The 15692-nt window shown below is 38.3% G+C and overlaps 1 protein-coding gene across 1 annotated transcript in view; it reads right to left on the reverse strand.

Moving 5' to 3' along the window:
- The window catches only part of PLEKHH3 (pleckstrin homology, MyTH4 and FERM domain containing H3), a 777695-nt gene that overhangs the window by 376194 nt on the left and 385809 nt on the right, over positions 1–15692 (reverse strand). Inside the window, exon 3 of the mRNA XM_044054707.1 lies at positions 5575–5660. Within this exon, the coding sequence (XP_043910642.1) occupies positions 5575–5660 (86 nt within the window). The remainder of the gene's footprint in view (positions 1–5574; positions 5661–15692) is intronic.

Here is a 15692-nt window from a genome sequence, read left to right on the forward strand (position 1 = left end):
GTACAGATACCAGCACAGATCTACTTTTATGTGGTACGCTGTTTAATACCAAGCTTAAATCATTTCATTAATCAAACTTGGCTTTGATGAAATGGAGACTGTGGGGGTGGGGCACATGGTCAGTGTACTGCAGTAATGTTATGCAAACTGTCAGCTTTTAGTCAGGGCTGTTGTGGAGTTTACACACTATAGTGCATTTCATTGAATTGCAAGGTTTTTAAACTAGGTACTGTTGTTGGAGGCCTCTGACTTGTTAGTGCTATGGGCTGCCTGATTACCAACATTTTTACTTTGGACTGTTTGGACTGCGGTAGTGCTACCTATGTGGTTTCATAACACAGCAAGTCAACACAGCTTCCGCTGTTGCACTCAGTTATGTATTATGCTTCTTGCTTCACTGTCTTTTTCAGGGTTGCTCAGTACAAGAGATTCAAAAGGAAAACAAGGAGATCATGCAGAAGAAAAACAACTTATGAGCTATTTTGGTTCCTTACTGGCCATCTCTGTTGGCAGAGTTCTGCCTTTTGTGAGAGTATGCTTCTACTCAGTGCGGACAAAAAAGGTACAGGTTGACGTACAGTTAGACAAACTGCTGAGCCAGTATTTTCAGCTGATTAAACACAGCTTCTGTTCACATCCAATTGCAGCTTTTCAGGTGGAATGAAACAGGAAACATTAAAAATTCATATGATCTATCATTAATGCAGCCTGTGTGTGCTGCTTGGCTTCAGGTCTTGGGGCTAAAAGCAATCAAGATATTGTTTGTCAGTGTAAAAGGTAATGCCCGACAACAGGATGAAGGAACAAAGCTTGTTGGACTTCTGTATGAAGTCTGGTAGCCTGTCAGGAGCTGTACATAATGGAGGCTTTCTTTCTAAAAGTGTCTCATGTTTAGTCATTCCACTTTATCTGAATGATATTCTTGTGCGGTCTTCCCTTCAACCTTGTCATTGCTGAAGAAATCTTTAGTAAAACAGCCTAGCTATTTGGGACAGCCTACCTTGTGAAGTCAGAATTAGTTAAACTTTCAGTTAATCACCACCACTCTCTACACACCTCAGTTTAGCAAAAGACCTTTGCATATGTTTCATTAACAATGGACCATATTAAACCTTCTCCTTAAGTACTGTATCTTGCATTTATGTGTAAGCAGGCTTGTAATTTCTGATTTGTCTTTGCCTACAGGACTGACACATATGCTCCATGCTCTACAAAATTATGCAACATGCTGTGAGGTTGCCATTTGGCCCAAGTCATGTTTGAAATGTGTTTACAAAATAGTTCTACTCACCGGGTTAACAAATAAGTAAATTAACTCCAAGATCACAAAAACACTGCAAAGAGGGAATCCTTCTTTGTGTTTAGATCATTAAATTGGTACATTTAAGTAATGAGAAGGTTACAAAGCTCATTGCAAAAACAGGCCAGCAAGTTGTATTTACTTATTCATTTTTGTTTAGACCAGCTACTGCACAGGAAGGGGAAAAAAGGTGGAGTTGTCTCAATCTACATCCAGAAGAGACTTGCATCAAGGCTGCACACCTCTCTACCGTACCGAATTCCTTGGTATTTACTGGTTTTGAGAGCAAAATAATGGGGTGCCACGAATTTCCAGGTGGCCCTTTTTTTTACATTATTGCTATGGAAAGCGGAAGTAGATATAGGAAATTTGCAGGTTGTGTGTTTCTCTTGTCAAGCCAACTACTGATTAGTGGCGTTTGCTGGCAGATCGCAAAATCTATTTAAAGGTAGGAGAAAAGGTTAGATTAATAATTTCTTAAAAGAACACCTTACAGTGACATGTTGTGTAATCGTGCTCATTCTGCTGACTCCAAGAAGTGCCTTAGTATTTTTTTTGTTGTTAGTACAGCACCAATAGAAATTTGATAAAGTTTGCCAGTTCCTCATATATGATTTGGCTCCCCCGAATGAGTCTGTGTTTATACACACATGGAAGTATACAGATTCTGTTAGAAATATGTGTCTTATTATATCTGGCAATTTTGCTTCCTTCTCAGGCTGTCACTTGGTCACTGAAACAGTAGTAGTCACTACAATGACTCGGACAGCCAAAACCTGAAAATTGATTTTTTAAAGCACTTATCTTTGAATCATGAGTCAGGAATATGACAAGAGTGGTTGTAAGCATATGAAAGTGTGACTTATCTTGCTTTTTTAAGCCTGTCAGACAGTGTACGTAAATAATGGAACCATAGGAGTCTATAATTATTTCGTAATTTAATACCTACATGCTCAAGCCCACAATAATCTCATGTAAACAGTAGTGCTGCTTTATTAAAGTACAGTTGTGTACCTACCATAAATATAGATGTTCGAGTGTATTCACTTGCGACAGCAACCGATGCCAGACCTAGACTTTGGAATTACTGCGGGTAGCCTACCAGCTGGACAACCCAATTGTAATGACTGCAACAATGAAACACGATGAACATCTACCAGCTACCACTAACATGTATCACTTAAGTTCCTGGTTGGAAGTTAGTGCTATCTCAGTCTACTTAAAAATAAATAAATAAATAACTCTTCCTTGCCCATGCTAAAGTAGATCTATGGATGAGAAAGAGAAAGTTTACCCCAAGACTGCTCCCTGTACTACTTAATGGCTACAGGCAGCTTCTAAATGCTTTATCCCATGCATGGGTTCCCTCGAAATATCTATGGTATGATCCCAGTAATTCTCATTAGGAGTAATTATCAACCATAGGATGGATAAAGCCAATATCTAACCAAACGGGATAGGTTAATTTGAGCAAAAAAAGGGAAACTCTCTAGGCTTAAAATGGCCCGCAATGGCAGTTAGCATAGTACTTACCTATGAAACTACTGTTTGACTGACCGATTGCTTGATTGCATTTATTAACTGGGAAAGCTCAACTGGGTATAAGACCCATTTACAGTGAAGCCGAGAAAAATATTGCATAATATATCAAATATGTAAAATACAAGTACATTTTAAAAAAGCATACATATTATGCTAGATGCAACATACTGCAGAATGGATCTAGGTCACATAATCGAGTTTTCAGAAACTCAAAATTCATATGGATGAGACCATAAGATCGAGTTTCTGAAAACTCTAACATCAAAAAACAAAAAAAAAAATCTCCACAAAAATATACTTTTTTTTACGTTTCTGCATGGGGACAAGCCCACCTGCACCACCCCTACATCCCCTGAAAATGATATATACCAAGTCCGAGACTGCACTACAGTGAAGAAAAGGGTACATTTCCTGATCCTCGCTGTACTGCGACCTCCATTCAAAAGCTTCGAGTTTTCAAAAACTCGACCATATGAATTTCGAGTTTCTGAAAATTCAATCAACTGATAGGGACCCTGTAAAATATATACGATGCCAGATAATACCGAAGCAACAACATTCTGGGGACAAAAGATAATATAATAATACAATAGAATTCATGCAGTGATAATGGAATATTAGTAACATTACAATGGCTGTTGTAGCTGGACACCTGATATCACAACCAGCGATAATGAACACCGTTTCATTTGCTATTCTACAACAGTGGAGTTTGAAATTGTGGGCTTGAGATTGTAAGATATAAAACAGTGTGTCTTCAGACATATCAAATACTCATATTTAGTTTGGGGTGTTTGCATTATCACAGCACAGAGACATTTACAGAGTAGAAAAGAAGGTTGCTATGTAAGGCTATGATACACTGAAAGAGAAACTATTCATAAAACAAAATCATAATTGTTTGTTAAAGCTCTCTCATTACTGTCAGAAGTTATCCTTCTGGCACATGTCAGAAGTTTGGCATACTAACCTTGTGCCAGAAGGATATCTCCACTGTCAACATTCAGGGTTCACAAGAAAGCCTGGGCTACTAGATGGGTTAGCAAGTAGCAAAATGGTAAACAAACCTTCTGCCAATTCTTCTTCCTTGGGGATGTTGGCCTAAGGGTCTAAATTCTTCTTCCTTGGGGGTGTTGGCCTAAGGGTCTATAACAGCTTGTGCAAACTGTGATGAAGATCAACGGTACTGTAAGCAGGCAGTGAGATGGGAAATGCCCTATATGATGAAGATCAATGGTATTGTAAGCAGGCAGCGAGACGGGAAATGCCCTATATGATGAAGATTAACAGTACTGTAAGCAGGCAGCGAGACGGGAAATGCCCAATATGATGAAGATTAAAGGTACTGTAAGCAGGCAGCGAGATGGGAAATGCCCTATATGATGAATATTAATGGTACTGTAAGCAGGCAGCGAGACGGGAAATGCCCAATATGATGAAGATTAATGGTACTGTAAAGCAGGCAGTGAGATGGGAAATGCCCTATATGATGATGATCAACAATACTGTAAGCAGGCAGCGAGATGTCAAACGCCCTATATGATGAAGTTCAACGGTACTGTAAGCAGGCAGTGATATGGGAAATGCCCTATATGATGAAAAGCAATGGTAGTTTAAGCAGGCAATGAGATGGGAAATGCCCTATATGATGAATATTAACGGTACTGTAAGCAGGCAGTGAGATGGGAAATGCCCTATATGATGAAGATCAACGATATTGTAAGCAGGCAGCGAGATGGGAAATGCCCTATATAATGAATATTAATAGTACTGTAAGCAGGCAGTGAGATGGGAAATGCCCTATATGATGAAGATCAACGATACTGTAAGCAGGCAGCAAGATGTCAAATGCCCTAGATGATGAAGATCCTGTACTGTAAACAGGCAGTGAGATGGGAAATGCCCTATATGATGAAGATCAACAGTGCTGTAAGCAGGCAGTGAGATGGGAAATGCCCTATATGATGAAGATCAACAGTACTGTAAGCAGGCAGTGAGATGGGAAATGCCCTATATGATGAATATTAATGTAACTGTAAAAGCAGGCAGTGAGATGGGAAATGCCCTATATGAGGACGATTAACAGTACTGTAAGCAGGCAGTGAGATGGGAAATACCCTATATGAACCACACATAAGCATATCATGACTCTGTAGCCTAGGGATTCCATCCTTACATGAGGAGCCTCAGTGAGACCCCACTCCAAGACTTCCATATATATCAGTCAATAAAGCTCTGCTGCAGTCCCCAAGAAAGTCATGACTCTACTCAGCTAAGGGACACATCCAGGCATACGTTAAAGGAGAAAATGGGATAAGCTGTTGGTCAGTCACACATTTGTGCACCTGGAGTATAGCAGCAGTTTGGGGAAATCATAAAAAGGAAATAACTGGCTCTGGTGGCTCTTCTGAGTCCCACATGCAATGCCCCGTTTCCCAACAATAACGTAAAACTGACAAATGATACCTTGTGCCGATACAAAACAAATGGTGATTTTAATTGCAGCTCAACATCTTGACTGAAACTGACCTTAACAAATTTCCACAAAACAAAAAAACTCAAGGATAAGAAAAGATAAATTTGTACAATGTTCAGACTACAGTAGAAACATTGTACAGAGATATAAGCAAATCTCTTAACTGATTTTTGAAATATTCATCTTAAAATTTCCATGTCTATTTCTGGAGCTATGAATAACTAACATGGAAGGTAAACAAAAGACAGTGCTTCACCTTTGACCACAACGTCTCGCTCCTCTTCTCCTTTTCCCTTGACCTCTGCAATAAGACTTTGCATCTCCTCTGGGACCTGTAAAGAGCTAATAGAAATGTAGAGAGATTATTAGTGGCAATGCACAATGAGCAATAGTCTCAGTACCAATAAACAGTATTTACAGCCACTTTTCAGCTTACTCACATTTCTAGTTCTTAAAATATTTTATAAGTGAGGCAAAGAAAACCCTGTAATCTCAAAGGACAGCCCAACTAGTGTGAACCAGTTAAGTGCTATTAAATGATTTATTTCAACTCACTTTTTTTAAAGAATTGCTTAAGTTTACAAGAGTGGCTACACACCAAGGGCATTTAACATAGGAAGATGATAAAAATCATTATCTCCAAACATCTCAGGGTATCACATGAACTCCTACATAACATTAAGTGATTTGTAGCTAACAGAAACAATAAATAACACAGGGAACACCAAGGTTTTAAGCTAAAATTCAGCACACATTTATTTTTACATATTCATTTTTCTCTTTTCAATGTATGTTCCTATTTTTTTAGCAATTTCGTCTGAGCCCTTCCACTTTAATAACAGATTTTTTTTTTTTTTTTTTTTTTTTTGCAAATCAGCTCTGTGATGTTAGTGTTTGTATCAATATTTATCTCATGAGCTTTCCATTTGCTGGGCACATTTTGCCATGTTACCACATGAACTCCTCTTCAAACAAGGATCTGCATCCACTATGCGTAGTTATACAGTTTCTAGTATTCACTATAAAAAATGTTCCATTAAACTACATGCTCTATCCTCAATTTGTCTGTAGGTATCCAGTAAAAGCCTAAAATCAAGTTATGCATTCCAAATGTTACTAAGAATAACAAATTTTCCTACAAAAATTTCTTGAACCAAATATAATAGGATTAATGCTTCCTAACATTCAAGAACGGAGTCTAGCTTCATTGCTGCCAACCAAATAAAAACAGGGAAAGAATGACTCAATGTCTGCTGATAACTTTCCTTCTCTGGATGGGGGGGATACAGGGGATTAAAGTCCAAAAGCATGTTTTACCCTTGTGGAGATCAGCAGTGAAGCCACTCAACAGATATGCACACTGCTCTATGTGATCCAAAATGCTATCATAAAATACAGGCATAGGGGGATTTGCCAAAATTATTATACACCACATCCCTGCCCAAATAACAGAATGGAAAGTCAGGATAATCAGGTCAGCTACCTGATTCATTACTGTAGGTTCCGTGCAACTACCAAAAGTAGTTAAATATCCCATAAATGACATCACAGCTTCTTCCTACATTCCACTACAATAACTTTATGTCTATCCCACACTTGCTTAGATTGTACAAGGGCTACACATAAACTGTGACTGAGGAATGTGACCAGGCAGGATGGGAATAGCATGAATGCAAACCCATAACTTTTTGGCTTAAAAGCTGTTGGAATGTTCACTGGTCATTTGTCTTGGTTGCTTTGATACTGGACCAGTCATCTCTTTGGAAGCATGGCTATTTTGTCTAAATAACGTACAGATATGCAAGTAAACTTACCACAACAGCAGATGTTTAAATGATCACTGCTACTGTAGTGGCCTAAGCTATATGGGTTATATCCTACAAGGAAGTAATAGCCTGCCAACTTCCAAAACTTCAGTGCACCTTCCAGCCACCCAGTTAGCCAGTTTAAGCTGAGCTGACTAAAAAGACAGGTTTGGGTGACAAGCCCTTCAGAGCTTTCATGCCAGAGAGAGGGAGGTAGAAACCTGAAAAGGCAATGCTAGAAACAACAAAAAATAAAAATCTACACCTTGAAAAAAACAACACACCAAGATACAAGGGGGGTGGTGTGGAGTGAGGAAGCAGCTACCACAGCAGTGATCACTCAAACATCTACTGTTATTTTAGCTTTACTTACACAACTGTACTATGCTCTTCACTTTCATCACTGCTACTGCAGCCCATGTTATATAGGCAGATTACCATGACTTATACATTTTTGTAGGTGGAAGGAGAAGAGTCCAGGAGACCCTGGAGAATGGTCCTAGCAAAGCCAACACAAGGAATCAATCGTATAGTGCTTTGTAAAAGTTATGTACCAAGGACTAAGTTGCTGCTTCTAGGAATACTTTTAGAGTCCAATCCTTTCCAAAAAGCCATAGATGAAGCCAAAGTCCTAGTAAAGTGGGCCTTAAACCTGCCTTGAATAATTTTGTTATGGAAAGTATAACAAAAGGTAATAGCCATAGACAACCATTTGGAAACAGTCTGTTTTGACATAGGCTGTCCCTTCTTACCTTCATAAAAAAATGAACAAGTGACCTGAAAATCTGAAAGTTTTATCAAGAAAGCCCCTGAGTTGTCTGTGGACATCCTAGCTAGCTTTCTACTACATTTTTAGGTTCAGGAAAGAAAATGAGATGGACAGTTTGGCTTAAAGTAAACTGATACCACTTAAGGTATAAAATAATTATTTCTCAAAGAAACCCTGTCTCTGTGGAAAATGAGGTTGGGCTGACTCAATATAAAAGCTTGCAACTCTTCTTGCAGAGGTCAGAGCAATCAATAAAACTGTTTCCCACATTAAGAACCTCAAGTCAGCTATCTTAGCTGGTTCAAATGAAGCAAATGTTAGCTTCTGTAATATAAAATTATGATCCCAAGGAGGGGCCACCAGTTTTCTAAGGGGCCTCAAGTAAAACCCCTTTCATAAACATTTTAACATGAGATTGCATTGAAAGAGGAAGATCAATGGGCAGACATGCTGAAATGGTCGATAAATGAACCTTGTCGGAAGAGTAACTCATGGAAATATTGTAAAACCAGATAACAACTTGCCCTGACTGGGTGGTCGTTATGTTGTTGGCACCAACTAAAAAACCTTTTCAGTTTGCTGACATTGCTAATATACAATTTTCTAGTAGCAGGCTTTCTTGCCTCCATTAGTACCTGCTGTATGTACTTAGTAAACAGGCGCCAACAAGGAATTAAAACCCTATCATCCAGGCAGTCAGCTGAAGTTATTTGGGGGTCAGGGTGTATCAAACAGCCCTATCTTTGTGTGAATAGATCTAGTCTGAGAAGAAGCTTGTGGTATTTGTACCTGGCCATTTCCAAAAAAAGGGGAAACCATGGTTGTGTGGGCCAGAAAACAATGATCATGGGGGATTCCTTCTGAATCTTCAGAAGCACCCGGGATATCAGTGGAAAAGGTGAAAAAGCATACAGGCAGATTCCTGTCCAAGGGGAAAAAAAAGGCATCTGTCTTCGCGGCCTTCTTCCATGGAGCCTTGTGCACAACCTTGACAGCTGATTGTTCAGACAGGAGCCAAAGAGGACTTCTTGATGAACTCCCCACAGATGGATCCCATTTTGGAAGACCTCCCAATCTAGTTTCCATTTGTGAGGGTCTGCCCTTCTCCACTTAGCTTGTCTGCCACACAGTTTTGCTCTAAAGGAATGTAGGATGCCTGTACAGTGATACTGCACTTTGAAGCTATACCCCAAGCTAACATGTGTAGTCTGCAGAGGGGGTGCAACCTGGTTCCCCATTACTTATTGATGTACCACATAATTGTGGTATTGTCTACAATAACTTGAAGAGGTCCTGGGGACCAAAGATGATTCAGAGAGTTGAGTACTCTGACCAGGGCAAGAAGCTCCTTTATTTTTATGCACTTGCATCTGTCCTTGGTGCCCTACACACCATGTACTTTCATCCTTCGTGAAACCGCTCCTCAAGCAAAGTTCAAGGTGTCTGTGGTGACTGACTGCTTTGGAACAGGGAGGGAGATGGGGAGACCTGGATTTAAGCATATTTTTTGTCTCCACCAAAGGATTTTCCTCCTAACAATCCTCAGCACTGGGATTTGAAAAGGTGCTGGGACCAAACAGGCTTCAGATAACATTACTTCTTTCTCATGTGAAATCTAGCCAGGGTTATCATGAGAATTGTAGATGCCATGAGACCCAAAATCCTGATGACATCTGAGTGGAAAGGCTTAGAAACAGATCTAGATATAGAGCTATTGTTTTCCTGTTTAAGTAAAGCTCTTTAAATGGAGGTGTCTGACACCCCAGAACACAATTCTGTGTGAAGGAGTAAAAAAATACTCTGGAATATTACCATGGAATCCCAGCTTGTGTAAGAGATCTCACACCCAAGTGAGAGATTTCTGACACTTTGAAAAAGACTCTGCAAAGATAAGCAAGTCATCTAAATATGTAAAAATATGGATACCCTGTAGCCCGCAATGAGATGTAACTGGAACTAGACACACTGTAAACACTTGCTGCAGTGGATAATCCAAAGGCAGAGAACTGATAATGCAACCCAGAAACAAAAAAAATTAAGAAATGCATGAAATCTGGATGAATAGGGATGCGATAAGCATTTTTTTAAGTGTAGATTTAACAGGAAACTTGAATGAGGAAGAAGAGGAGTCACAAAAGTCTTCTCAACTGACCAGAAATCCACTTTATTGTAGAACACAAAAGTACTGAAAACTGAATAAGATTAAGCGCTTTTCGTTTAACACTTTGGCTAAACTTCTTCAGATAAACATCAGCTAAAATTACATGCTTATAAAACACTGCTCATTAAGCTTAATTAGACAAGTGTTTAAAATCAATTAACTTTGAAAATCACTCTGGGTGTCGTTTTACAGAGAACCAAGTACCTAGTTTAAACCTCAGCTAAATGTGCTTCATCCCTACTAGCTGCAGATAAGTAAGTTAGACATTTGTATTGGTTAAAAAAAAAAAAAAAATATATATATATATATATATATATATATATATATATATATATATATATATATATACACATACATACATATGATTACATATACATACTTTTTTTATATTTTTATATGGTTTTATATTTCCTGTATACACTACTTACCTGCAGATAAGTAGGGATGAAGCACATTTTAGCTAAGGTTTAAACTAGGTACTTGGTTCTCTGTAAAACGACACCCACAGTGATTTTCAAAGTTAATTGATTTTAAACACTTGTCTTCTTCTTTTGGCTTTTTCCCGGTTAGGGGTTGCCGCAGAGGGTCACTTGTCCGCTCATGATTGGCAGTGGAGTTTTACGGTGTCGAGCTGCCAGCCCGGCGCTCAACCTTCCACAGAAGGCACACACACACACACACACACCTAGGGCCAACTTAGAGTGTCCAATCCACATACAGCATGTCTTTGGGCTGTGGGAGGAAACCGGAGCACCTGGAGGAAACCCACACGACCACAGGGAGGACATGCAGACTCCGCACAGAAGGCACCCCAGCCGAGGATCGAACCGGAGAACCTCCTGCTGTGAGGCGGCAACGCTAACCAATGCACCACTGTTTGTCTAATTAAGCTTAATGAGCAGTGTTTTATAAGCAAGTAATTGTAGGTGATGTTTATCTGAAGAAGTTTAGCCAAAGTGTTAAACGAAAAGCACTTAATCTTATTCAGTTTTCAGTACTTTTGTGTTCTACAATAAAGTGGATTTCTGGTCAGTTGAGAAGACTTTTGTGTTTCCAAGTTTGTGTTCACGTTTCCAGTTTTGGTTTAGCAGTTAAGGCTTCTGAAAGTCTCTCAACTTCCTTGACCAGTTTATCTTCTCCAAATGGAGTGAACAAAGAGAAAGAAAGTGACTTAACTATTTTAATTAATTTGATAAACCAACGTTTAGATGAGCTTTCTAACCGAATGGACAGTTTATCACAACCTAGTTCTCAGCTATCAACAAGGGAAGTTTTTAATGTGCATTCTGCACAAGGTAACAACAATCTATCAACTGCCAGACTTGTTAATAGTGGCAACAAGAACCAGATAGAGACTACCAGCAATTTAGTGAACAGTAATATAATTGACCATAACTCATCTAACATCATTTTCAACAAGGAGCCCTAAGTGGTGAAAGTATAAAAGAGTCCCCGACTTAGCGGTTTGGCTCAGAGATAAACCTGACTTATTAAGAACAGATGACAGCTCAGTTCAAGAGCAACCCGCAAGGGATAGGAGTAGTATAGTTTCAAACTTGAAATCCCTTGACCAGAGGCTCTTCAAAATTAAAAAAAAACTGCAGTTGGAAGTCTCTCATTTCCAGGAGTGTTTGAAAGAGGAAATTGTACCTCCTAAAGGTTTACGTTCCTGGCAATACCCGACTGGACTTTCAGCCGGATCTCTCTTCCACCAGGAACTTTTACAACTATTTAACAAACATGGTTTAGAATTGTTACAACTTATGTCTAAACATTATCGGCTTTTCACAGCTGAACTGGAAAAAGAGGTAGCCCAAATTGACACTGATATCAAATATGATGACGACTTCGAAGGGTACCACTACGATTACAGTAGAATTTTCAGTAGTACTAACCAAGAAATTAAATTCAAGGACATCAATCTTAAAAAATTACAAATGACCGTAAAGATTACAGCAACTGAGTGGCATATCCCAACCCTCCCCCCTTCTCAAACATGGAATGGATCAGGCAGAGTACACAACAGTAATGATAGACCTGCCATTAACCAGAAGTGTATCAATCTAAAGGCAGGCAAGGTACTAAACAGAATGGGTTCGACACAATAATGTAGAAGAAGAAAATACTCTCCCTGCATATGGAGCCAGGAACGACTCTTCGAATTTAGCAGTGATTTACACACTGACAGATAATCAACAGTACCATTTTCCCTTGACACAAGGCCAAAACTACCAACGGAAGAAACTGAGCCAACAACCCTTAACTTGGACTTACAACACCAGGATGGGCAATTCGAAGAGGAATCAGATGTGAACTCCCAGACTGGTAATTATACGCCTTTATACAATTCAAAACGTGACTTTAAACTGTACAACTTCACTGATGTTAGTTTTGATACAGAACATATTGCACTGTTTGCGAAAGGCTTAACTTTCATTCCTGCCAAGCATAGTGACTTGAGTTCAGTATTGTTAGACTTGAAACTTTACATTAGGAAGTGGAACTTGGCTGTGATGCTAGACAATTGTGCACACAACAGCAGGGACATTGTACATATTTCTAGTACATTTAATCCACCACTGCACCCCTTATTAGCCTTGTTTGATACTGTTTGTGAGTTGGATATCAGGCCAAAACTTGGGGTTGTGTACCACCACCCGGTTAGCAAAAACAACGTATCTGAAAAAGCTTGGGAAGAACTGCAGTACATTAAGAACCTACCTGTCCGTATTATGAAACCAGACAAAGTGGGAGGCTTGGTAGTTATGACTGAAGTCGACTATGTGGAAAGAATGGAAAAAATTCTCAACACTGATGCATATACAAAAGTAAGCTTGAATGAACTTAACATAGCCTACAATAAGATTAAGTCATACATCAATGACTTATTTACTGATTCACAAGTAGACAAACACCTTCAACAACCTAACATTACTCAGCCCAAAAATGCCTATCCTCTTTGGTATCCGTAAGATCCATAAATCAATGGAAGACCCACCCATGCGAGCCCTAGTGGACGGAAGACAATCGATCACTTATCTCTGTGCCAAACTGGTGGACTCTATACTCAAAAAATATATTGTCCAAGAGCATCAGATTTGTAAAGACTCTTGGTCGGTTTTGAGTGAGATCAACAAACTTGAATATAAGGATTAGCACAACCTTTTTGACAGTGGACGTATGTGACCTGTATACATCCATACCCCATAGAATAGGGATTGAATGGGTCATTGATTTTATTAGGAACAAGCAAGCGTCTGCGGAAGAGATGAGACTGGTAGAAGTACTTTGGGAAATAATCTTAGAAAATAACTTTTTTCTGTTCAACAAGGAACATTATCTACAACAAATTGGCATTGCCATGGGTTCACCATGTGGTGCCAGCTTCTCCAACTTAGTAATGGCACAATGGGAGCACCAATTTGTCTTGGCTAATGAAGCTATTAACAAGTACATTTTCTTTTACACATGATTCCTGGACGACATTTGTATAATATTAAAAAGGGACAGTCAGAATGCCTGTGACATGGTGAATTACTCTAACAACATCACCAGGTTTTTAAAATTCACAAGTTCATTTAACGAGGAGAAAATTAACTACCTGGACATTGAATTAAGGAAAGACAGGGCAAACCAAAGGTATACATCCTGTATTTATTGCAACACCTTTTTTCACTTTTCTAGCTTGCACCCTTGGCATCAAAAGAAATCTGTCATTAAGGGTCAACTGGAGCGAGCCACCAGAATGATGAGGGAGGACAGTAGATTTATTGAAGAGTGCACATACGAAGTATGTTTTCCCATAGGGGTTACCCAGAAACCTTGTTAACGGAATTAATTACGAAGTTAAACTAAAACGTGAACTAGGGATGTTCACCCTCATTCTTTACCATAACATTGGACATGTCTATAATGACAGTGTAATGGCACTTTCAATGTCTAGGGTAACCTCCCTGAACATGACAGGATGCACAGAAGTGAGCAACACTAAACCTCAATTTACTTTAAGCTTTACAACAATTTATTCAACAGACACGATTGAGGTAAGGCAAATACTACAGAAAACTGGGCTTTATTGCAAACAGATAAAATGGTGGTACAGAAACTACTGTGATTACTTATAGAAAAGGAAGGAATTTAAAAAGTTTAATCGAAGGTGAGAAGATTAATACCAGCAAAAGTACAGGAATGTACATATGCGAATCCTGTAACCAATGTAAGTTCATGGACACAGGGCAAATGTTTAAAATTAGAGCCCTTAAATTTAACACCAAATACAGATTAAACTGTAATTCAAAATCTGTGATATATTTAACCCAATGCCAAACCTGCCCAGCCTTTTACATAGGCAAGGCGGACCGCAAGCTAAGGGAACATGTGCATAAACATGTATGTAATATTAGTAAGAACAAAGGGGGAAAATGCCCTAGCCTGTCACTGTACTGAATATCCATTACACAAATTCAAATTTAGGGCTATTGATCATGTTCCCACTGACAGTCCTACCTCGCTTCTGTTGGAGAAACTTGAGCTAATGTGACAGTTGCGAGTGAATGCTGCATGTTCGTCAGGTTTGAACGAAGTTTGTTCTTTAGCGTGTGTCCTAAAACTGTAAAGCCTAGAGAGATGATCACTATAAGTGTAGTGCCTTATGGTCCTAGTCTACACTTTGTAAACACTTAGTAAATGTTTTAGTTAATTGAGTTATGTAACACACAGTCTGGTGTTAAGATGTTACTCATTGTTTGTAGAGTGACATTTATTTATACATGCACACTGTTTTAGTTAGACATTTGTATTGGTTTTATATATATATACATACATATATATATATATATATATATATATATATATATATATATATATATATATATATATATATATATATATATATATATATATATATACACATATATATATACATACACATACACACACACATATATATATATATATATATATATATATATATATATATATATATATATATATATATATATATATATATATATATATATACATACATACACACACACACACACACACATATATATATATATAAAATATTTACATACATTTGATTACATATACATACACTTTTTATATTTTTATATTGTTTTACATTTCCTGTATACCTTACTTACATGCAGATAGTAGGGATGAAGCACATTTAGCTGTGGTTTAGACTAGGTACGTTGTTCTCTGTAAAACAATACCCACAGTGATTTTCAAAGTTAATTGATTTTAAACACTTGTCTAATTAAACTTAATGAGCAGTGTTTTATAAGCATGTCATTTTAGCTGATGTTTATCTGAAGCAGTTTAGCCAGAGTGTTAAACGAAAAGTGCTTAATCTTATTCAGTTTTCAGTACTTTTGTGTTCTACAATAAAGTGGATTTCTGGTCAGTTGAGAAGACTTTTGTGTTTCCAAGTTTGTGTTCATATTTCCAGTTTTGGTTTAGAAGAAGAGGTGTCGGATTGTGTAGTGACATCATTTTGAACTTTGGCACTATTGCAAACAAATTTAGAAAAGAAAGACCCAGAACTGGTCTCCAAACATTTTCTTCTTTGGCATTAAAAACATCCTTGAAAAAACATCTTTACCCACACCTGGGGAGGAAGAACTGATTCTATAACT

The sequence above is a fragment of the Protopterus annectens genome, chromosome 13.part0, assembly GCF_019279795.1.
Source record: "Protopterus annectens isolate FY-2018-M chromosome 13.part0, PAN1.0, whole genome shotgun sequence".
In the NCBI taxonomy this organism is placed as follows: domain Eukaryota; kingdom Metazoa; phylum Chordata; order Ceratodontiformes; family Protopteridae; genus Protopterus; species Protopterus annectens.